The sequence below is a fragment of the Trachemys scripta genome, chromosome 6 (genome assembly GCF_013100865.1).
Source record: "Trachemys scripta elegans isolate TJP31775 chromosome 6, CAS_Tse_1.0, whole genome shotgun sequence".
Taxonomy (NCBI): domain Eukaryota; kingdom Metazoa; phylum Chordata; order Testudines; family Emydidae; genus Trachemys; species Trachemys scripta.
The window spans coordinates 43,325,362-43,351,483 of record NC_048303.1 but is presented as its reverse complement, the minus strand read 5'-3'; the positions used below and the strand labels follow the sequence as shown (position 1 = coordinate 43,351,483).

The 26,122-nt window shown below is 45.1% G+C and overlaps 1 protein-coding gene across 2 annotated transcripts in view; it reads left to right on the top strand.

The window, feature by feature from the left end:
* The first annotated feature begins 1,675 nt into the window (after nt 1–1,675).
* The window catches only part of IQGAP2 (IQ motif containing GTPase activating protein 2), a 238,682-nt gene continuing 214,235 nt past the window's right edge, over nt 1,676–26,122 (top strand). Inside the window, exon 1 of one of the 2 annotated variants that reach the window (XM_034774640.1) lies at nt 1,676–2,110. In XM_034774640.1, coding sequence (XP_034630531.1) covers nt 2,074–2,110 — 37 coding nt within the window. In that variant the 5' untranslated portion in view covers nt 1,676–2,073. The remainder of the gene's footprint in view (nt 2,111–26,122) is intronic. The other variant, XM_034774641.1, reaches the window with a different exon arrangement.

The following is a 26,122-nucleotide window of genomic DNA, read 5'->3' as shown; positions in this document are numbered from 1 at the left end:
ACAAATCAGTTACACACTGAACTAAGTAAATGGTTTCCAGCAGCAAGGCCTGGCCCCGATGCAGACAGGTAGGAGAGGTCACACATTCCTCCGGGCCATTTCATACTCCCAAACAGTGCCAAAGAGAAAACAAACTTCCTAATGAATAATAAACAGAACCTAAATCTCTCTCTTAACAACGAAAGTTTCTTTACTCGTTTAACAGAACTGATGGTGTTGGTAGGAGCTTACTGATTTTTTTTTATTTGTTTGTTAAAGTGTGTTTTAGTTTTCATTTGGATTCTCCTGACTTTTGAAATAACAAAGTCTTTATATTTATTTATATAAACACCCACAAGCAAAAATACACCTACTAGCTACATTAAATCTGAAACGAAGTCCAGCTCCCTAACTGCAGATCCTCATTGCAGCTCCAACCACACTGTGCATACTGGCAAATGGGAACCCTGGAAATGTAAATGGTGATGATTACGCTCATCTAATCAGGAAGGACTTGTGATGAGTTCTGGCAACAGTTACAGAGATGCAGTGACTGGACACATTCTCTGAAAGTTCCTACAGGTGGGTCCCATTGCTGAGAGCCTAAATCTAACATTCTGGGTCCTCTGATAAAGGACAGTTCAACTCACCCGAGTTACCTTGGTGAGATGAAATATATTCCTGCAAGAACCCTGTTGTTAGTACCAGTATTCTCCAGAGACATCCAGGACTGATTGTAATTTCCATCCACCTTAAGATTCCCGTGCACTGTCAGAGCAGTGTTGAGTATAAATGAGAACCAGGCCCATCCATGGGGCAAAACACATTATAATATGGTTTATTATATATTACTTATGTGGATGGAAAATGTTATAAACATTTCAGAGAGCCATGCTTTAGCCTACATTTCTGCCATGGTTAAAACATGGTTCTCTACTATGTTTTACCGTGTTGTGGGTATTTTTTTGTCCATGCAGCCAAGGATAAATAGTATTATAACAGGAGTAGTCCACTAACATGTTTAAATATGGTTATTTACACATAAGATGACAACTCAGTAATGATTGTTTCAGTTGAGGGTTTTTTTTAAAAATATCACTAGAGAAGCCTGGTGTTTAATATTTATAACAGACGGTTATTTATGCCGCTGGTTTGCCCCGCCTTTCTGGGGCTGCAACGTCAGCTCTTTATTTTGTGCTTCTTTCTAGTAAGAAGCACTCACGTGTAAGAAATGGCTTTGGGGGGAAGGGCCCCAAACGGAGAAGCAGGGTGTTTGCCTATTTGTACCCGAGCAACAAGCTGGGACAGAAATAGGCTGCACGTTCCCTTGCTCTTCTGTTTCCTTTCTAGCGCTTTTCCTCGGTGCTGGAAACCGCACAAGCCACAGGTTTGTCACCAGCAGGCTGACAGATCACTAAGGGGCTGGTTTCAGTGTGCGCGGGCTGCTGCTCTGCTGCAGCTGGGGATGGCTGGTTCCTGCCGCCTCCCTCAGGACTCGGCGGCTGAAGTGATTGTGGGCGGACTGGAGGGCCGGGAGGGGGGGACCAGAGGGTTGGAGCAGGGGTGCGCTGGCCGGCTGCGGGCGGTAGGGGTCGCTGCCCGGCGGCTCTTCCCCTCGGGTGAATAACGGGGCTGGCAGGAGAGAAAGGAAACGGGGTGGGAGTGGGGGAGGAGGGCGCTGAGTAAGCGCACAGAGCAGCCTGGGCAGGAGGGAGGGTGCACCCAGGTGAAGGGCCGGCCCCCTCCGCAGAGAGAGAGAGCAAATCAGAGAGGGGGAGGGAGCGGATAAGACAGCGGCGGCCAGGCACCAGGAAGGGCTGAAGTTGCACCGAGTAGCCTGCGCGCCCGAAGTTTGGGAGGCTGTGGCGGGACTAGACACAAGCCCAGCCTGAGTTTGCGGGGGTGCGGGGCCAGGCAGGCTCCAGCTGCAGGAGGGGGCAGGGCCGCAGTGGGGCAGCAGCTTCCCCTCTCACCCCCCACCCCCAGGCCGTGGGCGCGGAGCGGCGGGTTGCGTGCCAGCACCGCGCGCCCCGGGACAGCGCGGCAGAAGCGCCCCTGTAGGCTCCCCCAGTGTGTGTGGGAGCAGCCTCCAGGATGTACCATGAGGAGCTGCAGAGACCCCGCTATGGCTGTAAGTGCCTGCACGCAGCTCCCGGCTGCGGCCGCTGGGTTACGCGGGGGGCTGCGGTGACCCTGGTGTGCGGGGTGAGGGCTGTGGCTGGAATGTGGAGGCTGGGGTTTAATAGCCTCCCCGGGGCTGAGGTAGCAGCTCCAAGCCCAGCGCTGGGAGTCAGGTGAGTGGCGGCCCCCTGCGCCCTGCAGTGCCCCAGAGACAGACACGTGTGCGGGGAAAACGCAGCTCCCTGCGTGCAGACGGGGCAGGGCTGGGCTCGCTGCTAGGCTGCCGCCGAGATACGCACCTGCTGGGGGAGGCGAGTTACCTGCGTGTCGGAAATAGCGCGGCCCCCTCCCCCGGCTGCAGCAGGGGGTTTAGTCCGCCTTGTGGGTCAGGGAATCCCTGGCGGATTGCACAGGTGTCCGCCTCTAGCCCGGCCCCAGCCAGGCAGCGAGCGCAGCCCAGCGCCATGCCCTAGTGCGCTCTGGTTTCGGTGGTGTGCCCGAGCAGCCAGGCGCTGGCAGGAGCTCTGACAATGAGTGACTGGTGGGATTACACAGTGAAGCACGTGGCCCCGGGCAGGGGTTCAGAGTCCTTCCTTAGAGTGAGCCAGGAAGTGGCTCGCAAGGGGGAAGAGTAGAGCACCTTTCAAACTGACAGTAACCCAGAGCGGCCGAGGGAGGAAACAGCAGGGCGAGAGTTAACGACGAGTAAAAAGCGCAAATCTGTAGGCGCTTAGACCTGCTGCTAGGGCGGTGGTCACATGTGCGTGAGGCGCGGTATTGGCAGTGGTGGAAAAGTGATGTGGAAGGGCCATAGAGTGAGTGGGGAACTAATGAAAGGGACATGAAATCTAGTCAGTTAAAAGAACAATGTTAAAACCTGTTTTGATACTGTCTCTGCATTATCCTGCCAACTCTCCTGGGTTTACACCACATTTTCCTGTACCTTTTTTTTTTTTTTTTTTCCCTCGGGGGAGGGGGGCTAAAGGAGGAAGTTCTTCACACCCCAACAGGTGTGTGAAGAGGATGGGGAGAACTGACTATGCACAAAGTAAACAAACTGAACAATTTCATATACATGTTTTCTCACCTTTGTTTCAGTAATCTTAGGTGTTCTAGCAATGGTAGGTAAAATAATTACATAGACTTCTCTGAAGTTTTGTTATCATTGGCCCTATACTTGAAAGTACTATTATGCTGCTTGTATTGATGTGCTGATATTACTCAAAGATGAGTGCTAGAATTACCCTGGTTTTATACATCTTTCTTGACTAACAATCTGAGAAATTTCTCCTCTGCATTGCACATCCACTAATGTCATATATGCCATCATGTGCCAGCAATGCCCCTCTGCCGTGTACATTGGCCAAACCGGACAGTCCCTCCGCAAAAGAATAAATGGACACAAATCGGACATCAGGAATGGTAACATACATAAGCCAGTAAGTGAACACTTCAATCTCCCTGGTCATTCTATTACAGATTTAAAAGTCACTATCATTGAACAAAAAAACTTCAAAAACAGACTTCAAAGAGAAACAGCAGAACTAAAATTTATTTGCAAATTCAACACCATTAATCTGGGCTTGAATAGGGACTGGGAGTGGCTGGCTCATTATAGAAGCAGCTTTTCCTCTCCTGGAATTGACACCTCCTCATATATTATTGGGAGTGGACTACATCCACCCTGATTGAATTGGCCCTGTCAACACTGGTTCTCCACTTGCGAAGTAACTCCCTGCTCTCCATGTGTCAGTATATAATGCCTGCATCTGTAACTTTCACTCTATGCATCCGAAGAAGTGAGGTTTTTACTCATGAAAGCTTAAGCCCAAATAAATCTGTTAGTCTTTAAGGTGCCACCATACTCCTTGTTGTTTTTGTAGATACAGACTAACACAGCTACCCCCTGATACTTGACTCCTCTGCATTGAAGAGTGATAATATAAGAACCACTTAAGGTTAGTTTCATAGTCCAATTTAGCCATATGAAATGGTAGCACTAGTGCTATCCCCTTTCCAGCATTAAATAACATCTGCAAAAACAAAAGACTTCAAACTTCTGAATGTTCTAGGAATTTTGTTTTGTTTCAGTTGCCACATATAGAATTGGCTCAGTTTGGCTTACTTATTTTCTGCTCTTTAAGAGCTGGATGGTTAGTGTTAATAATTAACAAAAGAAAATAATGCTATAGGATAGATTTTCATTTGTCTGTATTTATCAGTTTAATATTAAAATGTGGGTTTTACAAATATAGCACTGCAGCATTAACCATAAACTGGAAGAATTACAATTCTGTATGGGTATTATTTTATAATAAACTATTACATGTTTTGAATGCTTTTTAATACAGTTGCCTTCAAATCAAAAAGTTTCAAACAGCTAGTGTTGGCCACAGGAAGAGTGTAATGTAGCCTGCAAAGATGTATATTTTTTTTTTAAGGTTGCATTAAACTTAGGCTCCCAATTGCATACTTTAATGTACATAATGGTTCTGATCTTTGTTTCAAAGGGAACTGCTGGTGTTTCAGCACTTTTGGAAATCAGATCACTTATTTACTGCCTAAATAAGGATTTGGGAGGCTAACGTTCGACAACCATTTAAAAAACAAACAAAAAAAAAAAACCTTTGGCATAATATAACATCACTCTTCTGTATTCATATTTTGTATTCTGCTCTACTCTCTCCCCTGCCCTCTGAGTCAGATATTACTACTTTTTTTTGCATACTTTCAGAAATCTCTCTCGTAATATTTCAGACAAATACATGCTAATGTGAAAATTTGCACAACTCAAAACACTAATCAATCTTTATGGTCTGATACAGCTTTCCAGATTTTAGCATGGCAGTTCTGATTTGTTCTGTGGTCTGCAACGTCTTGAGTTTTTCATGTCCTTATGAAGTTATCAGACACAGACGTCAAAAGACCTCTAGCCACAGGCTAATATAAAAGATGGGGGTGGGGTGATGACATCCTGCCAAAGATGTTATTTGGCAGTGTCCTACTGAGAGCTGAGCCAGCTAAGCCATCATGATTTCTACCTGGGAGCTGTCATTGGATCATTTTTGAGAGCTCCATCTCTCTCTTGCATTAGCCCCTAGTTAATAGGTGTGTGGTAAATATTTTAAGCCCTTTTCACTGCTGCGGATACTGATGATGTGTTTTGGAGTGATTACCAAACACACATGAAGAGGGATGGTCCAGTGGTAGCGGGTAAGCCTAGTACTTGGGGATGTAGGTTGAAGTCTCTACTCTGCCACAGGCTTCCTATTTGACCTTGGACAAGTTGCTTATCCTTTGCCTCAGTTTCCCATCTGTAAAATGGGAATGAGTACCTTGGAGGGGTGTGAGGATAAATATTTTAAAAATTGTGGGGTGCTCAGTTACTGTGGTGATGGGGGAGGGGGCATATAAGTACCTTGGATATAGATAAGAAATTAAACTAGTCCTACTTTCTTCTGTAAATTACTTTCCTGGGACAGCTAAGCACCCTATACTGGGCAATGGATATATTTACTCTGATGGGGAGCAAGTGGTGGTTCATTGCTATGCTTCCTGATGGTGAAAGGTACCAGACTGATAGCCATGGTAGACTAGCTTTTAGATCCAGGGGTTGGCAAACTTTTTGGGTCGAGGGCCACATCTGGGTTGGGAAATTGTATGCAGGGCAGGGAGTGTGGGGTGTGCAGGAAGGAGCTCAGGGCAAGGGATTGGGGCAGAGGAGGGGTGTGGAGTGCAGGAGGGGGCTCAGGGCAAGGGTGCAGGAGGGGTGTGGGGTGCGGCAGGGGGCTCAGGGCAGGGAGTTCGGGGTGGGGTGCAGGCAGGGTTCAGGTTCTGGCCCGGTGCCACTTACCTAAAGTGACTCTGGGATGGCAGCGGCGTGCACGGGGCCAGGGCAGGCTCCCTGCATGCCTGCCCTGGCCCCAGCCCCGCGCAGCTCCAGAAAGTGCTGCGGCCCCTGGGGGAGGGAGGGCAGAGGGCTCCACACACTGCCCTCGCCTGTGGGTACCTCCCCCGAAGCCCCCATTGGCTGTGGTTCTGCATTCCCGGCCAATGGGAGCTGCAGGGAGTGGTGCCTGGAGGAAAGGGCAACACATGGAGCCCACTGCCCCCTTGCCCAGGGGCCACAGGGAAGTGGTGCCAGCCGCTTCTGAGAGCGGCGTGGGGCCCATGGCGCCACGGTGGGCAATCATCCCCCATAGCCCTGAGGGGCCGGATCCAAAGCCATCAGGGGCCAGATCTGGCCCATGGGCCGTAGTTTGCCCACCCCGTTTTAGATGGCTAGAGGAAGTAGGTATGGCAGACAAACAGAGCAAGCCCTTTGAAGTCAACAGGAGTTACGGATGCTCAGCACATTTGAAAATGATGCTATTTATTAAATATCTGTTAAATTACTAAAATTTTACTGATATTTTCATATATCATTAATGTTAACTAAGATTGCACCTTTCAAAAGCATACTTATTTGTAACCTATACCTATATTGGCGTATGTCTGAGTTGCATGTTTTAGCTATAGCTATTGCATCAAAAAGCAGAGAACCAAAATTTTCAGTTTTAGAGCTGATTTGTCTGGGGGAGCAAGGGGAAGAACAACTTTTAAAAGATCTCACTAATCAGAAAACATGGTCTGGCCTTAGAACTGTAGATGCCTCCATTGTAACTCATGGGCTGCTTATATATAAATAAAAATACATACATATATATATATATATATATACACACACACACACACACACAATGCTGATGGGTCTTTGCCAAGCACAGTTGACTACAGTAAAAACAAATCAGAGTCACACATCTGCACATGCCTGCTTACAGTAATTCCAGGCCTCAGGGCTGTCCCCCGTATCGGTGGGCCTGCACCTGCAGTTAAGACTGCAACAGAGGCTAGAGTTAACTTATATAATTTATTAGGCAAGCAAATCGCCAAGACTTTTCTTTCTGCTAGTGACCTTTTGGTGCTTTAAGCACTTGGCCTAACTAAGGCTATGTCTGCATTAGCGCTTTTGCTGGTAAAACTTATGTCACTCAGGGGTGTGAAAAAAGCTTCCCTCCCTCCCCCCCGTAAATCACACTGATGGAAGCGCTCTGGTGTGGACAGCACTTTGTCAGTGGGAGATGCTCTCCTGTTGGTATAGCTATCTCCGCTTGTTGGGGGATGGTTTAATTATGCTGCTAGAGCTCTCTCCTGTCTGCGTAGAGCAGCTACACAGGAGATCTTACAGTAGTGCAGCTGTATCGGTACAGCTGTGCCACTGTAAGGTCTCTAGTATAAACACAGGGCCAGTGCTACCATTAAGGCAAACTAGGCGGTTGCCTAGGGTGCCAAGATTTGGGGGTGCCAAAAAGTGGTGCCCCCAATTTTTTTTTTCTTCAGCGTTCCTGGGCTGGGCTGCCGGCGGCGCACTGACACGTGCGGCTCAGACTCCCTCTCCTAGCGCAGCGGCTGCTCCATGCAATTATTGTCATTACCAGTGGGGGCGGTGTGCTTGGGGAGGGGGTGTAGCAGAGGCGAGCTGGGGTGGGGAGCCCCACCCCCCGGCCCGGGGAGCTGTGCGGCAGCTCCCCACCCCAGCTCATTTCTGCTACGCCCCCTCCTGAAGTGCATGGTCGCCGCTCCACTTCTCCCGCCTCGCGGCGCCAATCAGCTGTTTGGCGCTGCAAGCCTGGGAGGGGAGGAGAATTAAAGCGGCGGCGTGCTTGGGGAGGAGGCAGAGCAGAGGTGAGTTGGGGTGGGGAGCTGCCGCACGGCTCCCGGGGGGGGGGGGCGGGGGGGGGGGGGGCGCCTCAGGGGGGGGGGGGTGGGTGGGGAGCTGGCGCAGGGCTGGGCAGGGGAGAGGCGCAAGGTGGAAGTTTCGCCTAGGGCGCAAAACTTCCTTGCACCGGTCCTGTATAGACATAACCTTAGACTTCTGACTTCAGGTTTTTGACAGAGGTTGTTGTAATCTTACATTTTGCTGTACTCCAGCCTGTGAGTTCAGGAGGCAAGTTTGCTGTTTTCAACAAGCTCAGTTTTAATGGAGATGATAGTTCTCTTGTCTCATATGCATGGGTGGCAGGTGAATGAGCTGTTGGGGGGAGGCTAGCCCCTGGCCCTTCCTCCTCTTCTCCGAGGCCCCACTTCTCCCTCTCCCCTGCCGGTGCCAGAGCATCCCCACTGCAACTGCTCGCGGCCCCTCTCGCCCTGGCCCCAGAGCACTCCCAGGTCTTGCGAGCACTGGCCCCAGCCTGCCAGCCCCAGCCTCTGGACCATGGAAGAGCAGGAAGGGAACTGGAAGCAGGCAGGAGGAGTCTGGGGGTGGAGTGTGGGTAGGGCCACACCAGGCTGTTTGGGAAGGCTCAGCCTCCCCCGCCTACAAAACTCACTGCCCATGTTCATATGCAGTTTAGAATAGATGGTTCTCTTCCTGCATATTGTTAGCAAGGCAGTTCCACAGCTAAAAGAAAGGCATGTAAAATACAGGTAGTCTATTGTAGCCTGACAGGTATTGTGAGGGGAATCCTGCCCTTGAACATTTAAGTGCTAATGAATTTCTTGCTAGTATCATGAAATCTCAGGTTGCTTTGAGAGAATAAGTTATGTCCTTAACTTGCTAAATAACTAGTTTTATTTTACAATTCATGCTGCAATGCCAATAACTTGATCTGCATTGATATAAGATAACCTTTTCTAGATAATTATCTGATATTTTAATTTTTGATGTCACAGTGGAAAGAATTAAACAAAGCAGAAGGAAAAATGCACTCCAAAGGGAATATTTTTCTAATGCCAAGCAAGGAAATACATTTGTACAACTGAAGGCAAAGGAGCTGTAGTTGGAAGTTTTGACTCCACAAGATGTTTTGGCCAGGTGGATAGGGAGGGAGGGTTGGTGGGTGTAAAATACCCTCTGATCGATGACTTCAACTCTGCATGCTACCAGCAGTTTAAAAAGAAATAGGAAAGACTTCAGTTGCCATTTCATTGGCTTCCATAAGACAATCATGAAACTTCTAATCCATAAACTAATTTGAGTAGATATGTTAAGATGTTTCTGTGACGTTGTGCAGTCTATATGGTTTTATAAAAACTTGATAAGTCAATATAATGTAACTGAGATAGTTTTAGAGAAAATACGGTAATAAGTGAATGTAAGTAACTGGGATATGCCTCATGCAAAAGGTCTCTTGTAAGGTATCATTACAAAGCTTATAATCTACTGAGTGTGATCATCTGATTTGTATAAATGTACCACTCTTGTATCTAAAACTAGAAATATAAAATGTAACTCTGAGGGCCTATTGTAATTGTGTAAAGTGTGGACCATTAATGATGGTTTGGAATCTTGATGACTCCCATTGTCTGCAGATGGCTGTATTTACCTGTGAGTCTTCCTGTATATGTGTGTGCTGGCAAGTGAGTAATGAAGTCTTGCAGTGACATGTAATCATGTCACCTGAACTGGAATCCATCTTTAACCTAGTGCTTTTCCAGTGAGGGGGGTTGGAAACCCAGAGAGACAAAGAGTTCCCGCCTTATGCAAAAGATATATAAAGGGGGGAAGAGAACAGAGAGGGAGAGAAGCCATCATGAAGAATCCCCTAGCTACCACCTGAGCTGCAACAAGAGCTGTACCAGGGGAAAGAATTGTGCCCAGGCCTGGAAGGTGTCCAGTCTGAGAAAAACTTACTGAAACATCTCTGAGGGTGAGATTATCTGTATTTAGTTTGATTAGGCATAGATTTGCGCATTTTATTTTATTTTGCTTGGTGACTTACTTTGTTCTGTCTGTTACTACTTTGAACCACTTAAATCCTACTGTCTGTATTTAATAAAATCACTTTTTATTTAGTAATTCACTCAGAGTATGTATTAATACCTGGGGGAGCAAACAACTGTGCATATCTCTCTATCAGTGTTATAGAGGGCGAACAATTTATGAGTTTGCCCTGCATAAGCTTTATACAGGGTAAAACGGATTTATCTGGGTTTAGACCCCATTGGGAGTTGGGCATCTGAGTGCTAAAAACAAGCGCGCTACTGTGAGCTGTTTTCAGGTAAACTTGCAGCTTTGGGACAAGTGATTCAGACCCTGGGTCTGTGTCTGGAGCCAGACGGGAGTGTCTGGCTCAGCAAGACAGGGTGCTGGGGTCCTGAGCTGGCAGGGAAAACAGAAGCAGGGGTAGTCTTTGCACATCGGGTGGCAGCTCCCAAGGGGGTTTCTGTGATCCAACCCGTCACAGTTTCTATCAGTGTGAAGTATAGTCCATAAACTACACTATAACAGCCTCATGGCAACTGCATGTACAGTAACTGTTTTCAGTATAAATATTTCTGCCATTTAACTTTTTTCTAAATCTCAAACAGATGCAATCTGTAGTGAAGAATGGCAGTGAACTTTCAGTTCACCAAATTTACACAGGACCAACTCCTAAGATTTAAACTCCCTTTAAAAAAAAAATGATTTTTACAGTAAAAATGCTGATTTACTGGTGACAAAATTGTGAATGGAGGGCTATAATTTTGGATGTGCTGAACTTTCTTTCATATTAAATGAAGTCGTGATGAAGACAGCCAACCTGGTAAATTATGCAGCTGTTTGTCTTTGAAAAACCTTCCGAAATCTTGTTCTTGACAGAACATATTTACAGAAAAGAATGATATCCAGGTTTTATAAAAGAGATTGCTACTAACAAGTTCCCACTGCAATTGTGGGTTGTAAGATTTTTAAAATACTGTAACCTGTTATTTTATGTAATTATAGAGAAATCATGAAGTTCTTACTTCTGCTAAAAGCCACTGGCTTAACTTTTTGCACCTTGCAGAAATATCTGCCATTTCTCAGTTTTAATTTCAGAACCTATAATCTTGTCTGCATATAGTTCTTGTGGTGGATGTTGGGGAACAAACAGTTGTTTCTCAAGTGCAACTAGTAAAATAAATTCTTTGTAAAAAATTTTAAAGGGTCTACTATGTGAAAACAGATGGGTAAATACACACCTTCAAAAATATTCTGTTAACTGTATCCTACATATGTATACTTTATGGGTGTACACTTTGCCTAGCGCTTGTGATTATTGTGGGATTGTGCAAACACTTTTCTGCTAGGCCATTTTTATTGATGGGTGCAATTTGGCAACCAAATACAATGTTTATCTCAACCAGTCTTTAGTACATTGTTAATCATTAACTGTTGAACAAGGACTTGAAAAGTTAAATGCTTTGTTTAATCAAGTACACACAATCTGTGTTTAGTTGTAGGAGCTCTTACCTGGATTTTATTCTGTACAAAATGGGCTTGTTTCCCTGAAATCTTGTGTGCACGGAAGACTGAATAGTTAGAGCATATCTAAAAGCTACTTGGAATGTGATTGAAACAGGAAGTGCTGATGTTGCACTGGAAATATTACTTCAGTTATGCAGTACTCATTTTTGCTGTACAAATGAGTTATGCAAATCCGTGTGCATTTCCTGTTCTGTGCCACACATACTGGATTTTTTCTAGATATCACAGTGGTGTATGCAATATAAATAACTACAGTGCATCCCAGTATTTGAGTTATGCATTTGATGACTTAAATTGGCTCTGATATGCTGGATTTATTGTAGTGCTCTTAAATTTGTTTGCAAGGGATTAAAACAATTATTCAGTCTTGAGTGGTCGGCAGATTTTGAGGGGTCATGTTTCATTTGAATTATAAGCAAGTGGAATTCTCAAATATGTGGTCGGTGCTTTGCAGCGCATGATTAGTTTTCTGTGGGTATGTCTACGCTGGCACAGTTACAGTGCCGCTGAAGGGAAACCACTGTTGTGTGTTCACACTGTCAGCTGCCTGCGCAATTGCGTGTTCACACTTGCCACGCTTGCAGTGGTATTCGGAGTGAGGCTCTGTGGGATAGCTACCCGGAGTGCACCTCTTTCTCTTTTGCCGCTAAGACTTGTAGGGGGTCATGGGGCATCCTGGGTCCTGTCCCAATGCCCTATGATGCTTTGGTTCGCATCCCAGCAATCCCTGTACTTCTGTCCTTATTTGGCACCATCTTTCAACGGTTTGTATACTGTGCACTCTGTCTCTTCAGTCTGCAGGAATGGATCCCAAACTGTTGATCAGTACGCTGCTCGTTCTGACTAACACCTTACAAGTACCAGTGGAGTTATTCCTTAAACTAAAAAGGCAAGAGGAGTGTGACATTGATCTCGCCACACATAGTAGCTACGACACGAGATTGTTTGTGGCATTGACAGAGATGCTGATCACAGCAGAATGCCACTTTTGGGCTCGGAAAACAAGCACTGAGTGGTGGGATCACGTCATCATGCACATCTGGGATGATGAGCAGTGGCTGCGGAACTTTCAGATGAGGAAAGCCACATTCATGGGACTGTGTGATGAACTCGCCCCAGCCTGTGATGCAAGGACACAAGAATGAGAGCTGCACTTCTGTTGAAGAAGCATGTGGCAATTGCACTGTGAAAGCTGGCTACTCCAGACTGCTACCAGTTGTTCACTAACCAGTTCGAAGTAGGAAAGTCAACCATTGAACTGGTGTTGATGGAAGTGTGCAGGGCCATTAATCGCATCCTGCTCGGAAAGACCATGACACTGGGCAACTTGCAGGACATTGTGGATGGCCTTGCACAAATGAGCTTCCCTAACTGCGGAGGGGTGATAGATGGCACAAGCATTCTAATTCTGGCACCAGACCACCTAGCCCCTGAGTACGTTAATTTGAAGGGGTATTTCTTAATGGTTCTCCAGGTTCTTGTGGGTGTTTCACAGACATTAACAGAAGCTGGTCCAGAAAGATGCATGACACACACATACTTTGGAACACTGGCCTCTTCAGGAAGCTGCAAGCATGGACTTTCTTCCCGGACCAGAAGATCATTGTGATCTTGGGAGACCCCACCTACCCCTTAATGCTGTGGCTTATGAAGCCATACATGGGGCACCTTGACAGCAGCAAGGAGCAGTTCAACAGGCTGAGAAAGTGCGGAATTATCGAGTTTGCTTTTTGCCGTTTAAAGGCCCGTTGGCGCTGCCTATATGGGAAGCTGATGGCCGATGACAATATTCCTATGCTTATAGCCATAATATTTGTGAAGGGAATGGTGAGAACTTCACTCAGGGTTGGACTGCTGAGGCTCAGTGCCTGGAGGCTCAGCGCCTGGAGGCTGAATTTGAACAGCCAGAGATCAGGGGCTATTAGGGGCGCAGCGTGGGGCCACAAGGATCAGGGATGCCTTGAGCAGCAATTTGAGGCTGAAAGCCACTAATATTTGTTGCTATGCTCGGGAGTGCAATGCTTGTAATGCTAGGAGGTGATTGTGATTGGCTCAGAGGATGCAATATGAAGGTTTAAGATAATTGTCTGTTGCTTTGCAGGGCTCTGTTTGCTTTCAAACCAACACAATTTTTTTTTATTAAAAAAACAGGAGGAGAGAGTCCAACAAAAAAGACTTCAGCACTGAGGGGAATGGGGAAAAGGGAGGATCCCAGGAGGAGGTGGGGTCCTGGGACAGTTAAAGATCTGTGTATATCCAGGGATCATATCCAACCTTCTCCTTTGTAATACAGTGCAGCCAGTACTATACTTCAGAAAGGTCAAATTGCAGAGGGATGGGTGTTGAGTGCAGTGGGTACTGGGAGTCCACAGTGCTGGACTGTGACGGCAGAGCAGTGGAATGCTGCGGGTACAGACTAGAGCCCAGAGGTTGATAAGAGTGTGCTGGTGTCTGGGGGCCAATGGGAAAGAGTTTTGCAACAGTGGCTGCAGGGGAGGGCGGGTGCGGAACTGCTTGGTTTGCAGTGCTAGTAGCACCTGGAGTGTGTCTGCTTGGCGCTCCATAATGTTTTAAGAGGTGCTCTGTGGCTTCATTCTGGCATGCCGCTTTTTCCTTTTGGTCCCTCTTCTTGCTGTCCCACCAGTCCTTCAATTCCTGTTTCTCGGTGGCAGAGTGCATCGTAACATCACGCAGAAAGTCCTCCTTAGTTCTTCGTAGCCACTTTCTAATTCTGCGCAGTCGTTCAGCCGCCGATAACAAAGGGGGAGCCCAGCTTCTCAAGGTCATATCTGTGAAGCCAAACCGCAACATTTTACAGAAGCAGTATTTGCAAAACAAAGAACACTAATTCAGTGATTTAAAACACAGCCAGTATTCACATACCTGTCACTGTCTGGCTGACCCAAGGCAAACACACGTGAGCCACAAGACCCCCAAAATGGTGAGTAACTGCAGGGTTAATCAGTGTTCCAGGACTGTACTGTACATTGGGCACATGGCTCTTGGGGAGAGCCAGCACTGTAGGGGAGGTGGGACCTTATAATCATTCCTGTCCCCACATTTTCTATAGGCTGTGTTCATTATGGAATATATCTCACTGCTGAGGGTGAGAAGAGAATCAAGGGAGGGTCTTCTCCAAGCCTGCGGCTTCCGCCCTGGCCCTTAGGCGGCTTGCCTGTCTGCAGCAATGGTGTCCCCTTTCCCCCACCCTTGTGACGGCAGAGTGGCGTGGAAAAGTTACTGTTAATGGGGCAAGAAACAAAGCAGCTCTGCCGAAGAACTTGTGGCAGTGGATTGCCCAGTATCTCCATGAGAGTTTCCCTGTTCCGCTGCTCAGACTAGGCATGTGGTGGTATGCACATCACAGAGAAACAAGCCTGCTTTCTGCAACCCTCCTGCCCCCAACAACTTGCTTCAGCAATTCCCCAAATCAAATCCACTTACCAGGGGCTGCCTTCTCCTGTTTGTGCTTCGCCAAAATCCGACTGCTGTGATGGCTAGCCTCCTCCAGGGTAGAAAAGAGCTCCTGGCTGCATGCATCTCTGACCTCTGAATCATCCTCTGCTTCTGGGTCCCTCTCTCCCTCCACATCCTCGTCCAAGATTTTCTCCTCCTGGCTTGATCCACACTCGACTGGCACGCAAGCCACCGAAGTATCCACAGTGGCTTTCACAGTGGAGGTGGGGTCATCACCGAGTATCGTGTCCAGCTCTTTGTAGAAGATCTCGTGGGCGAAGCACCGGAGCAGTGGTTTGCCTCCCCTGCCTTGTGGTATGCATTCCGCAGCTCCTTCGCTTTGACACGACACTCCAATGTGTCCCGGTCATGGCCCCTTTCTGTCATGCATCGTGAAATCTGTCCTTAGGTATCATAATTCCTATGGCTGGAGCACAGCTGGGACTGGACTGATGAGGTCCCAAATGCTGATGAGGTCCAGCAGGTCGGCATTGTTCCAAGCAGGGGATTGCCTGGTGTGTGGAGCAGGCATGGCCACCTGGAAAGATGCACTGAGACCACTGCACGCATCACTGAGAAAACAGGAAGGGGGCTTTCAAAATTCCAAAGGAATTTATGGGGTAGGGATGATGATTGGTTGATCAGGGCAGTGGAGTTCAAACCGATGACCAGAGGGGCAAGAACAGGCATTGTGGGACACCTCCCGGAGGTCAATCGCAGTGCTGTAATCGACCCAGATGTCTCCACTGGCACTGCGGCACTGTACTCCCAGCGCAGAAAGCTGTATGCCTCTTGTTGGGGTGTGTGGGTTTTTTTATTTTTTTTACAGCGCTGCAACTGTGCAGTTTCTGCACAGTAAGTGGCTTGGTAGTGTGTACACCTTAGGAGTTACAACATGTAAAGCTGCTTTACTATGCAGAAACTTGCCAGTGTAGACAGGGCCTATGTCATTTGTTACACTGAAGTACAACCCTAAAAAGTGAATTTTCTCTTTTGAATGTATTATCCTTGTATGTGTTTGGAAACAAGTTTTCTAACTCTTGTGGTTCTGTACCACAAAAGTATGGAAGTTGTATAAAGGCCTATAAAGGGATAGTTCGTCTTTGAAATATTAGGTTTGCTGTACCTAGTCTTCCTGAAACAACATTAAAATCCTGGTAGGGCTTAGTCAGCCCTTGCTCCTTCTGTTATAGATTAAGTATCTACTGTGGGGTAGGGCCCTGGCATGTAAACAGGTTTGGTCTTCCTCCTGCTTGGAGATTAAAGATCCTGTGGCACTACTCCATAAGATGAAAAGTGCTACATAAATGTGGAAAGTATTGTTTTAATGTATGTGTCCAAGAGCTGTATTCTAAATCCTGATATTTCTATGGGTTTGTCTACACACACATAGTGGTGCAGCAGCTGCGCTGCTCAGCGCTTAATGAAGACACTACCTATGCCAATGGGAGAGCTTTTCCCATCTGTGTCCCTGAGAGGCAGTAGCTATGTCAATGGGAGAAGCCTTCCTGAGGGCTGTCTACATCAGGAATTTGGTTGGTTGTCCAGGAGTGTGGGTTATACACTCCTCACTGATGTTATACCAACATAAGTCTCTAATGTAGACCAAACCTTTGTAACTGATCACTATTCTTATCACTGTTTACCAATATAATATTTATCTGCTAACTTAATCCAGCAAAGATTTTGTTTTCTTGTTCATGATTGCAAATAGTATTGGGCCAAGAACAAATTCCTGCAGGACCTCATTAGAAGTATCCCCATTTTATAGGGTGTTTGATAAAACTTAGAAAATTAGACCTTGCTCCAATAATTTCATCCGCATAGTTGGATCCTTACACTTAGGTGGGGTCCCACTGAAATGAAAGGGGCTGCGCATGGGCACAGGGATCCTCACTCAGAGATCTGATTGCAGAATCAGGGTCTTACATCTGCATCCTAGCTAGCTTACAATTTGAGTTTGAATAATTGGGGGGGGGGGGGTGTTTGTACATTGCTTAGCACAGTTAGCACCAGTCCTGATTGTGGCTTCTGGGAATTACTACAATATAAATGTGTTGGTGGAGGCTGAAAACTTCAATATTTCTATAAAAATTCAGGCCATTTTAAAGAACTTGCACACTTACTGAAAAATTAATGCGTTTGTGTAAAATTTAAATCTTTAATCAGGTCACTTGACAGACTTCTGGTAAATTTGATCAGACTGCTTACTTGATACAATATAAAGATTTCTTTGGTATTGCCACTACCTATTTATGAATTTACGTTCTATGAACATAAGTGTGTATAGTTGCTGCATAAATCCATGTGTTACTGTAGAAAGCATATTATAGTGAACTTGTGGGGGGGGGGGGGGGGGGGGGACTGGAGGGGTGTGGGTTTTTTTTTTGTTTTGTTTTTTTTTGTTTTTTTTTAAGGCTTATGACTCAAAAGCACTCAAGTCTTTAGAATATACTGTATATATAAAATCTTGATATGCAAATTGGATTATATATCAAATGAAATTCACTTTTTTTGCATGGGACTTCATCTCTGCAAACTGCAATACAAACACACAATACTTAGAGGTATTTCATTTTTTTTTTTTCCCCCTCCTTTTGCATCCTCTCACTTAAAAGTATTTCGTAAGGTTTTAGGACTTGACTTACCTTAAGGAAAGGGGTATTTGGGCTGGAACAAATAAGGGCTGGAACAAACTCTGCCTGCAGCTCGCACAGAAAAGAGCACTCATTATGTGTGGGCTAGTGCCATGCCTGAAAAGTTGGAGAATGTGTATTTAGTCCATTTGCTGCATCACTTTTGAGGCCTAGTCTTCACTTACCGGCTGGTCCGGCGGCACGCCATCGATGTTCTGGGATCGATTTATCGCGTCTGGTTAAGACGCGATAAATCGATCCCGGATCGATCCCGGAAGTGCTCACAGTCGGCGCCGGTACTCCAGCTCGCCGAGAGGAGTACGCGGCGTCGACGGGGGGAGACTTCCGGCCGCGTCTGGACCGCGGTAAGTTCGGACTAAGGTACTTCGAATTCAGCTACGTTAATAACGTAGCTGAATTTGCGTACCTTAGTCCGAAGTCCGGACTAAGTGGGGACCAGGCCCAAGTCAAGATGTGACGGAACAAGGTGTGTTCTTTGTGAGAATTCTCTAGGAAGACTGGAATAAAGGCCTGTTTGTTGCCAGTGTCCATTCTGTGCCTTGCTGCGTGATCTCTCCAGATCAAGATGATTCATCCTGGACTGCCACAGCTACCCACTGCAAATTACTGAATTTTTTTGAAAACAGTGTGTAAATGCTATGAAAGTAGCAAATTTATATTTTGTTTTAGTAATTTGTAGGATATTTACTAAAGTTCTAGCAAATGTTTATAAATGTGCACACATGCATAGTACATCTTAGTAATAGATCTTTCTACCTTCTCTGATGTTATTTTTCACGCAAAGATGTAATCGAACAGACTAATGTTATCTGTAACGTAGGGATAATGCCTTATTTAAGTGGGATGGTAAAAGCTTTCACAAATATTAAGACTTGCGAGATCTCTGGGAAGGTACTTTATAAATGCGTATGTCTTAAGAGCTGTGCTGATATCAGTGGTACATAAATTTTCCAATAAGGTTATTTTAAAACTTTTAACAACATTGCCAAGGCACATAAAAGATGGGAAATCCATCTCAAATAAATAATGAAATCTACAAATATGAAGCCAAAATGCTGACTCTTGCCTGATTCCAGAGTTTGGCGTGGGGGCTTGTAAAGATTTCCTGATGTTTACTAGCCATGGCCCCCAGAGGTCAGGCCCACTGCAATTTAAGGCACTAATCCAGTGGGGGGACACATGCTTAGCTTTACAGATTTCAAATCAGCAGAATTATTCATGTGAATATAGTTGAGACTGAAGGTTTTTTGTTTTGTTTTGTTTTTTTTTGTTTTGTTTGGAGTATGGGGAGAATCAGGACTTAAACAGTTATACTAGCGTTGTCAGCAGAGTGTGTAAGAACACTGAAGGAGATTAAATATGGAGTGGCTGAGCTGCTAACAAAATATGCACTCATTAAGAACAGCCACTGTTCCAGAGGACTGGAGGGTAACAAAATATATTACTTCTATTTAAAGGCTTTGGGTGATCAGTAAGCCTTTAGTCTTTCCCTGGTGAACTGGTGAAACAATAATTAAAAACAGAATAACAAAACACTAAGAAGATCATAATAGGATAGGGTCTAACAAGCACAATTTCTGTAAAGGAAAATTGTCTCTCTAATTTCTTAGAGTACATCTTCTCTAGGGAAAAAGGTGTTCTTGGATTAGGTAACATGAGATGAAAATCCTAGTGCAGACAAGGCAATATGTAGTTCTAACATGAGTTAGGCGGAGACTACAAGGAAGCCCTGGGTTTACCCTAGCCTGCTAAACAGTGTTAAAACTACAAACTTCCTTGTCTTTGCTAGGGTTTGATCTCATGTTAGTTACTGTATGTTCACTAGCATGAGTTAAGAACATGATTTTTCCTAGTGAAGACGAGGCCTTAGAATTCTTTGAACATGTTGATAAAATAGTTGACGTGATTGTTGGAGACCTCTTGGAAGTCTAAATCAAAGTCCGGGACAAGAGGCTATCAGATAAGCTAAGTATTCTTGGAGTGAGGAAATGCATGATCATGGATCAGAAACGGACAAGGAGACAGAACAAAAAGTAGGATTACGTGGTCAATTGTCATAGTGGCAAAAGGATAACAGTGGGATCCCTCAAGGTTCTGTACTCAGTTCCATTATGTTTAGTTATGTAGATGTAGTTAATGATTTAGTGGGGTAAGTAATGAGGTGGCAAAATTTGCAGATGACACACAGATACTTAGTTTAGCCTGGACCAAGGAAGACTGCAAAGGTTCAGAGGGCCCTAAACAAGTTAAAAAGAACAGGAGTACTTGTGGCACCTTAGAGACTAACAAATTTATTAGAGCATAAGCTTTCGTGGGCTACAACCCAGAACTAAACTTAGTCCTCTGTCTATCATGAGCCATAATAATAGTATAAAATGTGACAGATTAGGGATATGTCTGTCAAATGGTGAACTCCTTTGTCTTGTGAATGACATTTTTGATTATAACCTTCATTGTGACCTTCACTTTGTATTGTAACCTCCATGTTGGATTAAGACCTCCAATTTGTGTGGGAAAACCAGCCTTATCTTGACAAGGCCAGTCTATTCTAGACATTGCCCTCTCTCTACTTGGGTGTGGAACACCGCAGAGATGTCTAACAATGAAAGCCACCAATATGAAATGGCTCTTCCCTACTGGAATAATGGATCATCCATGGGTAGTGCCACTGACTTTGAATACCTTTCTAAAAGCCTGACTGGGGAAAGAGTGGCTTGAGCCTTGAATTCCCCCAGCTGAAGCATAAGGGGAAAAAAGGAATGGATTGTTTCAAAGATAGGCACACCTTCTGAGCAAGGGGCCAGACTGCTGCTGTGTCCAAGATGACTAGACTTTGGAGAAAGCAAGAAGTGCTGCCTAGCCTCAGAACACTGGCCAAGCCCAGGGCTCTGAGGAGGGACTGCATTCAGGATTGTTTTTTCAAGGATATGTAGCTCTCTGATGCACATCATTAAGAAGGAAGCATCTGTGTTAAAAAAATTACTTTGCTAAGCCTGTGTTCTTTTCCCGTCAAGTTTTCCCTGAAGGGTTTATCTAGAAACCAGATATCCACAGCCAGGTGGACTCTGGAATAATATCTAAACAACTGGGGGTTTGGGATCTAAGGTGACTAGATTGCAGGGTCAAGTAGATGTTCCATTAAAACTTGAAGCCCTGCTTCCTTTCCCCTTTGTGTGCTAGAAAGGAGAAGGCTCTAAGGCAGCAGCCAGAAGTTCTATGGTTCTGCTCTTCTACCCTGCCTCAAATTTCGGGCTGCTGGGTTGAGGTGTCTCTGCTACTCTGCCCTTTCTGTTTTTGGGTTGTCCTCTTTTTTCCAGTGAATAACTCTAGTGACTTCATCTGCTGCTGGTAGCTATCCCAAGCAAGGACAGAGTGAAACTGACCAGATTGTTGTGGGTTTCCCTGCTGCCCACTGAGTTTTGAATTACAGATGTGACAGTTGCTAGGATTTGGTCACTTTTAGCTCTGCTGTTGTAACGCAGCAGCAGAGACACTGGTGTGTTCTGTCTACAGACTCTGGCAGACATCACTGTATGGGTTTGCACTTGTTTAACATTGTGAAGACTTTCTTCATAACCTTAAGGGCAAAAATATTAAGATGGTAGGCTTCTTTAATGTGGGCTTAGATCCTGCAGAAGGTGACAAGTCTCACACTTACTCACAATGAGTAGGTTTCCTCAAGTATCTTATAAGCTGTTTACAATGAATAAACAGTAACATTAACTGGAAAGGGAAAACTTGCCAAGTCATGGGATTGTCAACCATAAGACTTTCCTTTTAGAATAAAAATATAGTTCTAGCTATTTGAATATATCTTTACAATATTCCTCTTGTCTCTAGCCTTATTGATTAGTCTCAGAAGTGTACACACAAAACAAAATGGGGATAGAATGGTTAGAAATTGCTAGAGGATGTTACCACTGAAAAGACTAAAGGATTTTCTTTGGCAAATTCTGCGATAGGTAGGCATAATACCTGTTGACTGTGACATAACCTTAAATTGCACAGCATGCTAAAATAATTTCCTCAAAATAATGAACTGTTTGGAGTACTAGATTGCTTGAAGACATGAAACATTTCTAATTTACAAGCCAGATTTAGTACAGTTTTTTTCTATACTGTTGTCAATGACCTCACTCTCGACTTGGAAGGCTCATAACATATTTTGTAAGGGTGAGATCAGATTTGATGTGCATGCTAGCTTAGCTGTGGGCTTTTTTATCAGAGGCCAACTGTTTTACAAATTATTATTTTAATAGCTGATTGGGCTCTGTCCTATAGCAAATTATACTGAACAGCATATAACCCTAATAGTATTCAACCATGATTATATATAAGTGGATGAAGATAAGAGAGGGAAGGCCAGTGATTTATTTTCTGGTGACTATCAGTGTGGATTTGTATATAGTGGTACAGCTTCAAAAAGAACAAGCTGCTGCACAGGATGGAACCAAAGTGAAGATGCAGGGATCCTGGATGAGATGTGAGAGGAATTCAGGGTTAGAGCTTCAAGAAAATATGGCTATTTTGAGAATTAATTACAAATTGAGAGAGGCTCATAATATGCTCTAACTAAATCAGGCTTAATCTTTTCTGATATGGTTGACTCTTCTGTGGTGTGTAGGTGATTGGTTTTTTTTTTTTGTTTTACTGTGCTGCCTGGTAACTTCTTAAGTAACGTTGCATAGCTAAACTGTTGGGGAGTCTCTCAACTTTCTGGGTGGCCTTGAGTGTAAGGTTATAGATATGTAATAGTCTACTGCACCTCATGAGGGTGTGGTGAGGCTTGATTGATTAATGAGTGTATAGCACTTTGAAATCCATAGATGAAAATTATGCTTAATTGCACCTATCATAAACATGAAGAATTATTTTTCTCTGGAAGTTTCACTAACCTTTCAATGCACAAACATACATGCAAATTGCAACAAAAGCCCTGAATTAGAAAATATCCCAGCTAACAAATAGGTTTAATCATAATTTGAAAAACAAGTTTCTAAACAAAGTCAGTGGCTCAAAATCTTGCAAGTCCATCAGGGAAGTGCAAGAGTACGTAACCCTGAGCTACAGGCCCATACTGCTCTTGCCACTCTGGACAACTTTGTCATAGTTCTGTTATCCACATGGAAATAACTGACGCTTGTAATTAGCTAGGAAATATCCCTGAATCTGTATAAAACCACCTTCCTCAAACAGGAGATTAACAGATTTTTGGACCAGTCTTAGTAGTAAATTTCAGCCTCTTACCATCCGGGACACCATTTTAATATGGAACAAAACAAACAAGTTTCTCTCTCCTGAAGCAGTCATGTTGACCTGCCCACCTTTGCAACAGTGAAACTGAATGCATAGAGGAATAGAAATATATTAAGCAAAATCAGGTTTTTGTTTATGGTTTTTAGGATGCTTTGGTGTAGAGCAGTGGTTCTCAAAGCTGGTCCGCCGCTTGTTCAGGGAAAGCCCCTGGCAGGCCGGGCTGGTTTATTTACCTGCTGCGTCCGCAGGTTCGGCCGATCGCAGCTCCCACTGGCCACGGTTCGCCGCTCCAGGCCAATAGGGGCTGCAGGAAGGGCAGCCAGCACATCCCTCAGCCCGTGCCGCTGAAGCTTTGAAGTGGCTTTAAAAATACCTCCTTCAAATTAATAGTTTAATTTTATTAAATCTATGCATAGCATGCCCTGCAGTTGCCATAGCAATGTCTGAAATGCAGGAAGCAAGATCAGATTTTAGTGGTCTTGGTAATGCTGTTTCAAGCAGATAGAGCTCTTGTTTAAATTTTAAACGGCTTCAAACTCTTCAGACATCTGTCTCAATTTTTTTGCTGAAACTTCAGTCATGGTAAGCCATATTTAAGTTTTTAAAAAAGGAAATTCGTGTCACTAGTGGTAGTAAATTTGGGGTAGAAGAAAGTCATCTAATCATTATTACACTAATCTTGAATTTCAGTTCATAAAGTGGATCGTGGAGGTAGACACTAGGGATGACTCGTATATCTGCCTTGAAATATTTAAATACACAATAAAAAAACTTGTCACCTAGTTGGTGATATTAATTTAATGGAAACTATACACTAACGAATTCCTAAACATGAGTGTCTAACTTGAGTGAAAACAGCATGCCTTGGTAGGATATGCAGGTGCAAATGACTGGTCCTACAACTGGAAACCTATTAACTCTATAGATGCACAAGGAGGAATAAAATATGAATCGCTCCCATATCTCTGGCACTGCAGGGTGGAGCAGGTAGTAAAATCTTATTTTTGTCACTCAGTCAGGGGTGGCCAACCTGAACCTGAGAAGGAGCCAGAATTTATCAATGTACATTGCCAGAGAGCCACAGTAATAAGTCAGCAGCCTCTAAGCAGCTCCCCTTGGCTCCCAGCCCTTCCTGCTCCCTCCCTATCACCTATTTCGTGGCATGCAGGAGGCTCTGGGGCAAGGGAGGGGAAGGAGCAAGGGCATGGCAGGCTCTGGGGAAGGGGTGGAGTGGGGGCAGGGCCTGTGGCAGAGCCAGGGGTTGAGCAGTGAGCACCCCCTGGCACATTGGAAAGTTGACGCCTGTAGCTCCAGCCCTGGAGTCGGTGCCTATACAAGGAGCTGCATATTAACTTCTGAAGAGCCGCATGTGGCTCCGGAGCTACAGGTTGGCCACCCTTGCTCTAAGTAGATAGGGATTGTGAATACATGAGGGCTATTTTTGCATAGACCTACTCCTAAAATAAGGTCAAAAGTATAAATTCTAAACTCAGATTGCTAAATTGCTACCGGTGGCTGTGGTTCTCTAATGTGGCTTAACTATTTCTGATTTGGAAAAATGAAGCAGCTCCTCCTCCTCCTCCATATCCCTTCCCTTGTTTATATATGGGGGATAAAAAAGGGGGAGGAAGAGTACTTCTCTGAACTGTAAACTCAGAGAAAGGTGCTACTTTCACTGGGAGATCAGTAGTGCCATGTCCATTCGAGCTGCAAGGAATGGGCTCTTTTGCAGCAACTTGGAGGATCCCAGCCAGTAACACGACACCCAGTAAAGGTGACAGCAAATAATGTCACCTTTCATCTTCTTTCTAACAGCAAGTTGCCAACAGACAAGATTACACACTAGGAGGTTCAATGGGAATTCCTCAGACCTTCACTGATGCCTGGAGAATCTCCACTCTCCTCTCCATACTCTGAGGAAATCAATGTTGCACTGTTGGAGACCAAAAGCCAGAAAGCTGCAGGGGTTGATGGCATTCCTCCAGACTTTCTCAAGAACCTGGGCAGACTGGGACGGGAATGGCTAGGAGTGTTTTTTACTGCTGTGCATAGAACCAGAGAAGTGCCAACAAGCTGGCGACAGGCAACCATGGTTGCCCTACTGAAGCCTGGGAAAAATCCCATAGGATGCAGCTACTACCCCATCTCTCTCCTCTCAACCACCAGTAAGCTCATGGAACTGGTGCTGCTCTGCTGTCTGTCTGACATTACTGAAGACATCCTGTTTGTGCAAAATCTTGCCTGCTCTGCTGGGAGGAACTGCTGTGACCAAGTACCTTCACTCACCGGCCACATTGAGGTAGGATTCCAACATAAGCTGAAGACAGGGATAGCCCTTGTTGAATTGTCCTCAGTATATGACGCTGTCTGGAGGCAGGGTCTCCTCCTCAAGATCTCCTATGTCATTCACTGTTGGTGAACAATCCATCTCTTGGCAGTGATGACCGGGGACCGCTGCTTAAGGTACACCTTAATGGCCAGATCTGTAGACCAAGAACTCTTAACTCTGGCATCCCTGAGGGCTCGACCTTGACCCTGTACTTTTTAATCTATATACCATGGGTATACCAGTGACGGAGTCAAGGAAATTCACGTATGCAGGTGACATTGCCCTAGCTATGCAGCACATAAGCCTCCATATCATCAGCTCCATCCTAACCTGAGATCTTAATACGGTGGTTGATTATTTCCAACACTGGAAATTTAGGCCTAACCTGAAAAAAAAAACCCATGATGACCACTTTAATCTGAACAATAAAATGGCTAATAACAAACTCTGTGCAGTTCTGCAGTGAGTGCTTCAGCCACGAGGCTAATGCAAAGTATCTCTCCATGACACTGGACTGGAGTTTGACCTTTCAACAACACCTTGAACACTCATAATAAGATCAGGTCTTGTGTCCTGCTTATCAGGAAATTGTCTGGAACATCATGGGGGTTCTGGTCCCTGGACCTTACGACTGCAATAATTCCCTTGGTATATTCTGCGGTTGAATACTGTGCACAAGTGTGGTCCCATGGCAGTCACGCTAAACTCCTTGATACGCAGCTCCGTAACACCATGCACATAATGTCTGTTGCTCCTGGTCTTTTTGCACATCCAGCTCTAACGATGCGGTTCTGGCAGGACCCAACTGAGAGCGCCAATTCAGGACAGATTGCTGAAACAGGGCAGTTGCAGCCCAAGGCTGGGGTTTTTCCACCTCTAAGGCAAACCAAACCAGCCAGACAGTGAAGACTTTGGTCTCACCCCACTGGCTAACCACAAGTCACACAAGCAATTTCCTTAGACACTCCAGTTTCCCAGTATTATCACCAGTGCCACTCATCATGGGGACAAATGGCTATGAAAACCAATACCCCAGTAAAAGAAAAAAGTTCTCCT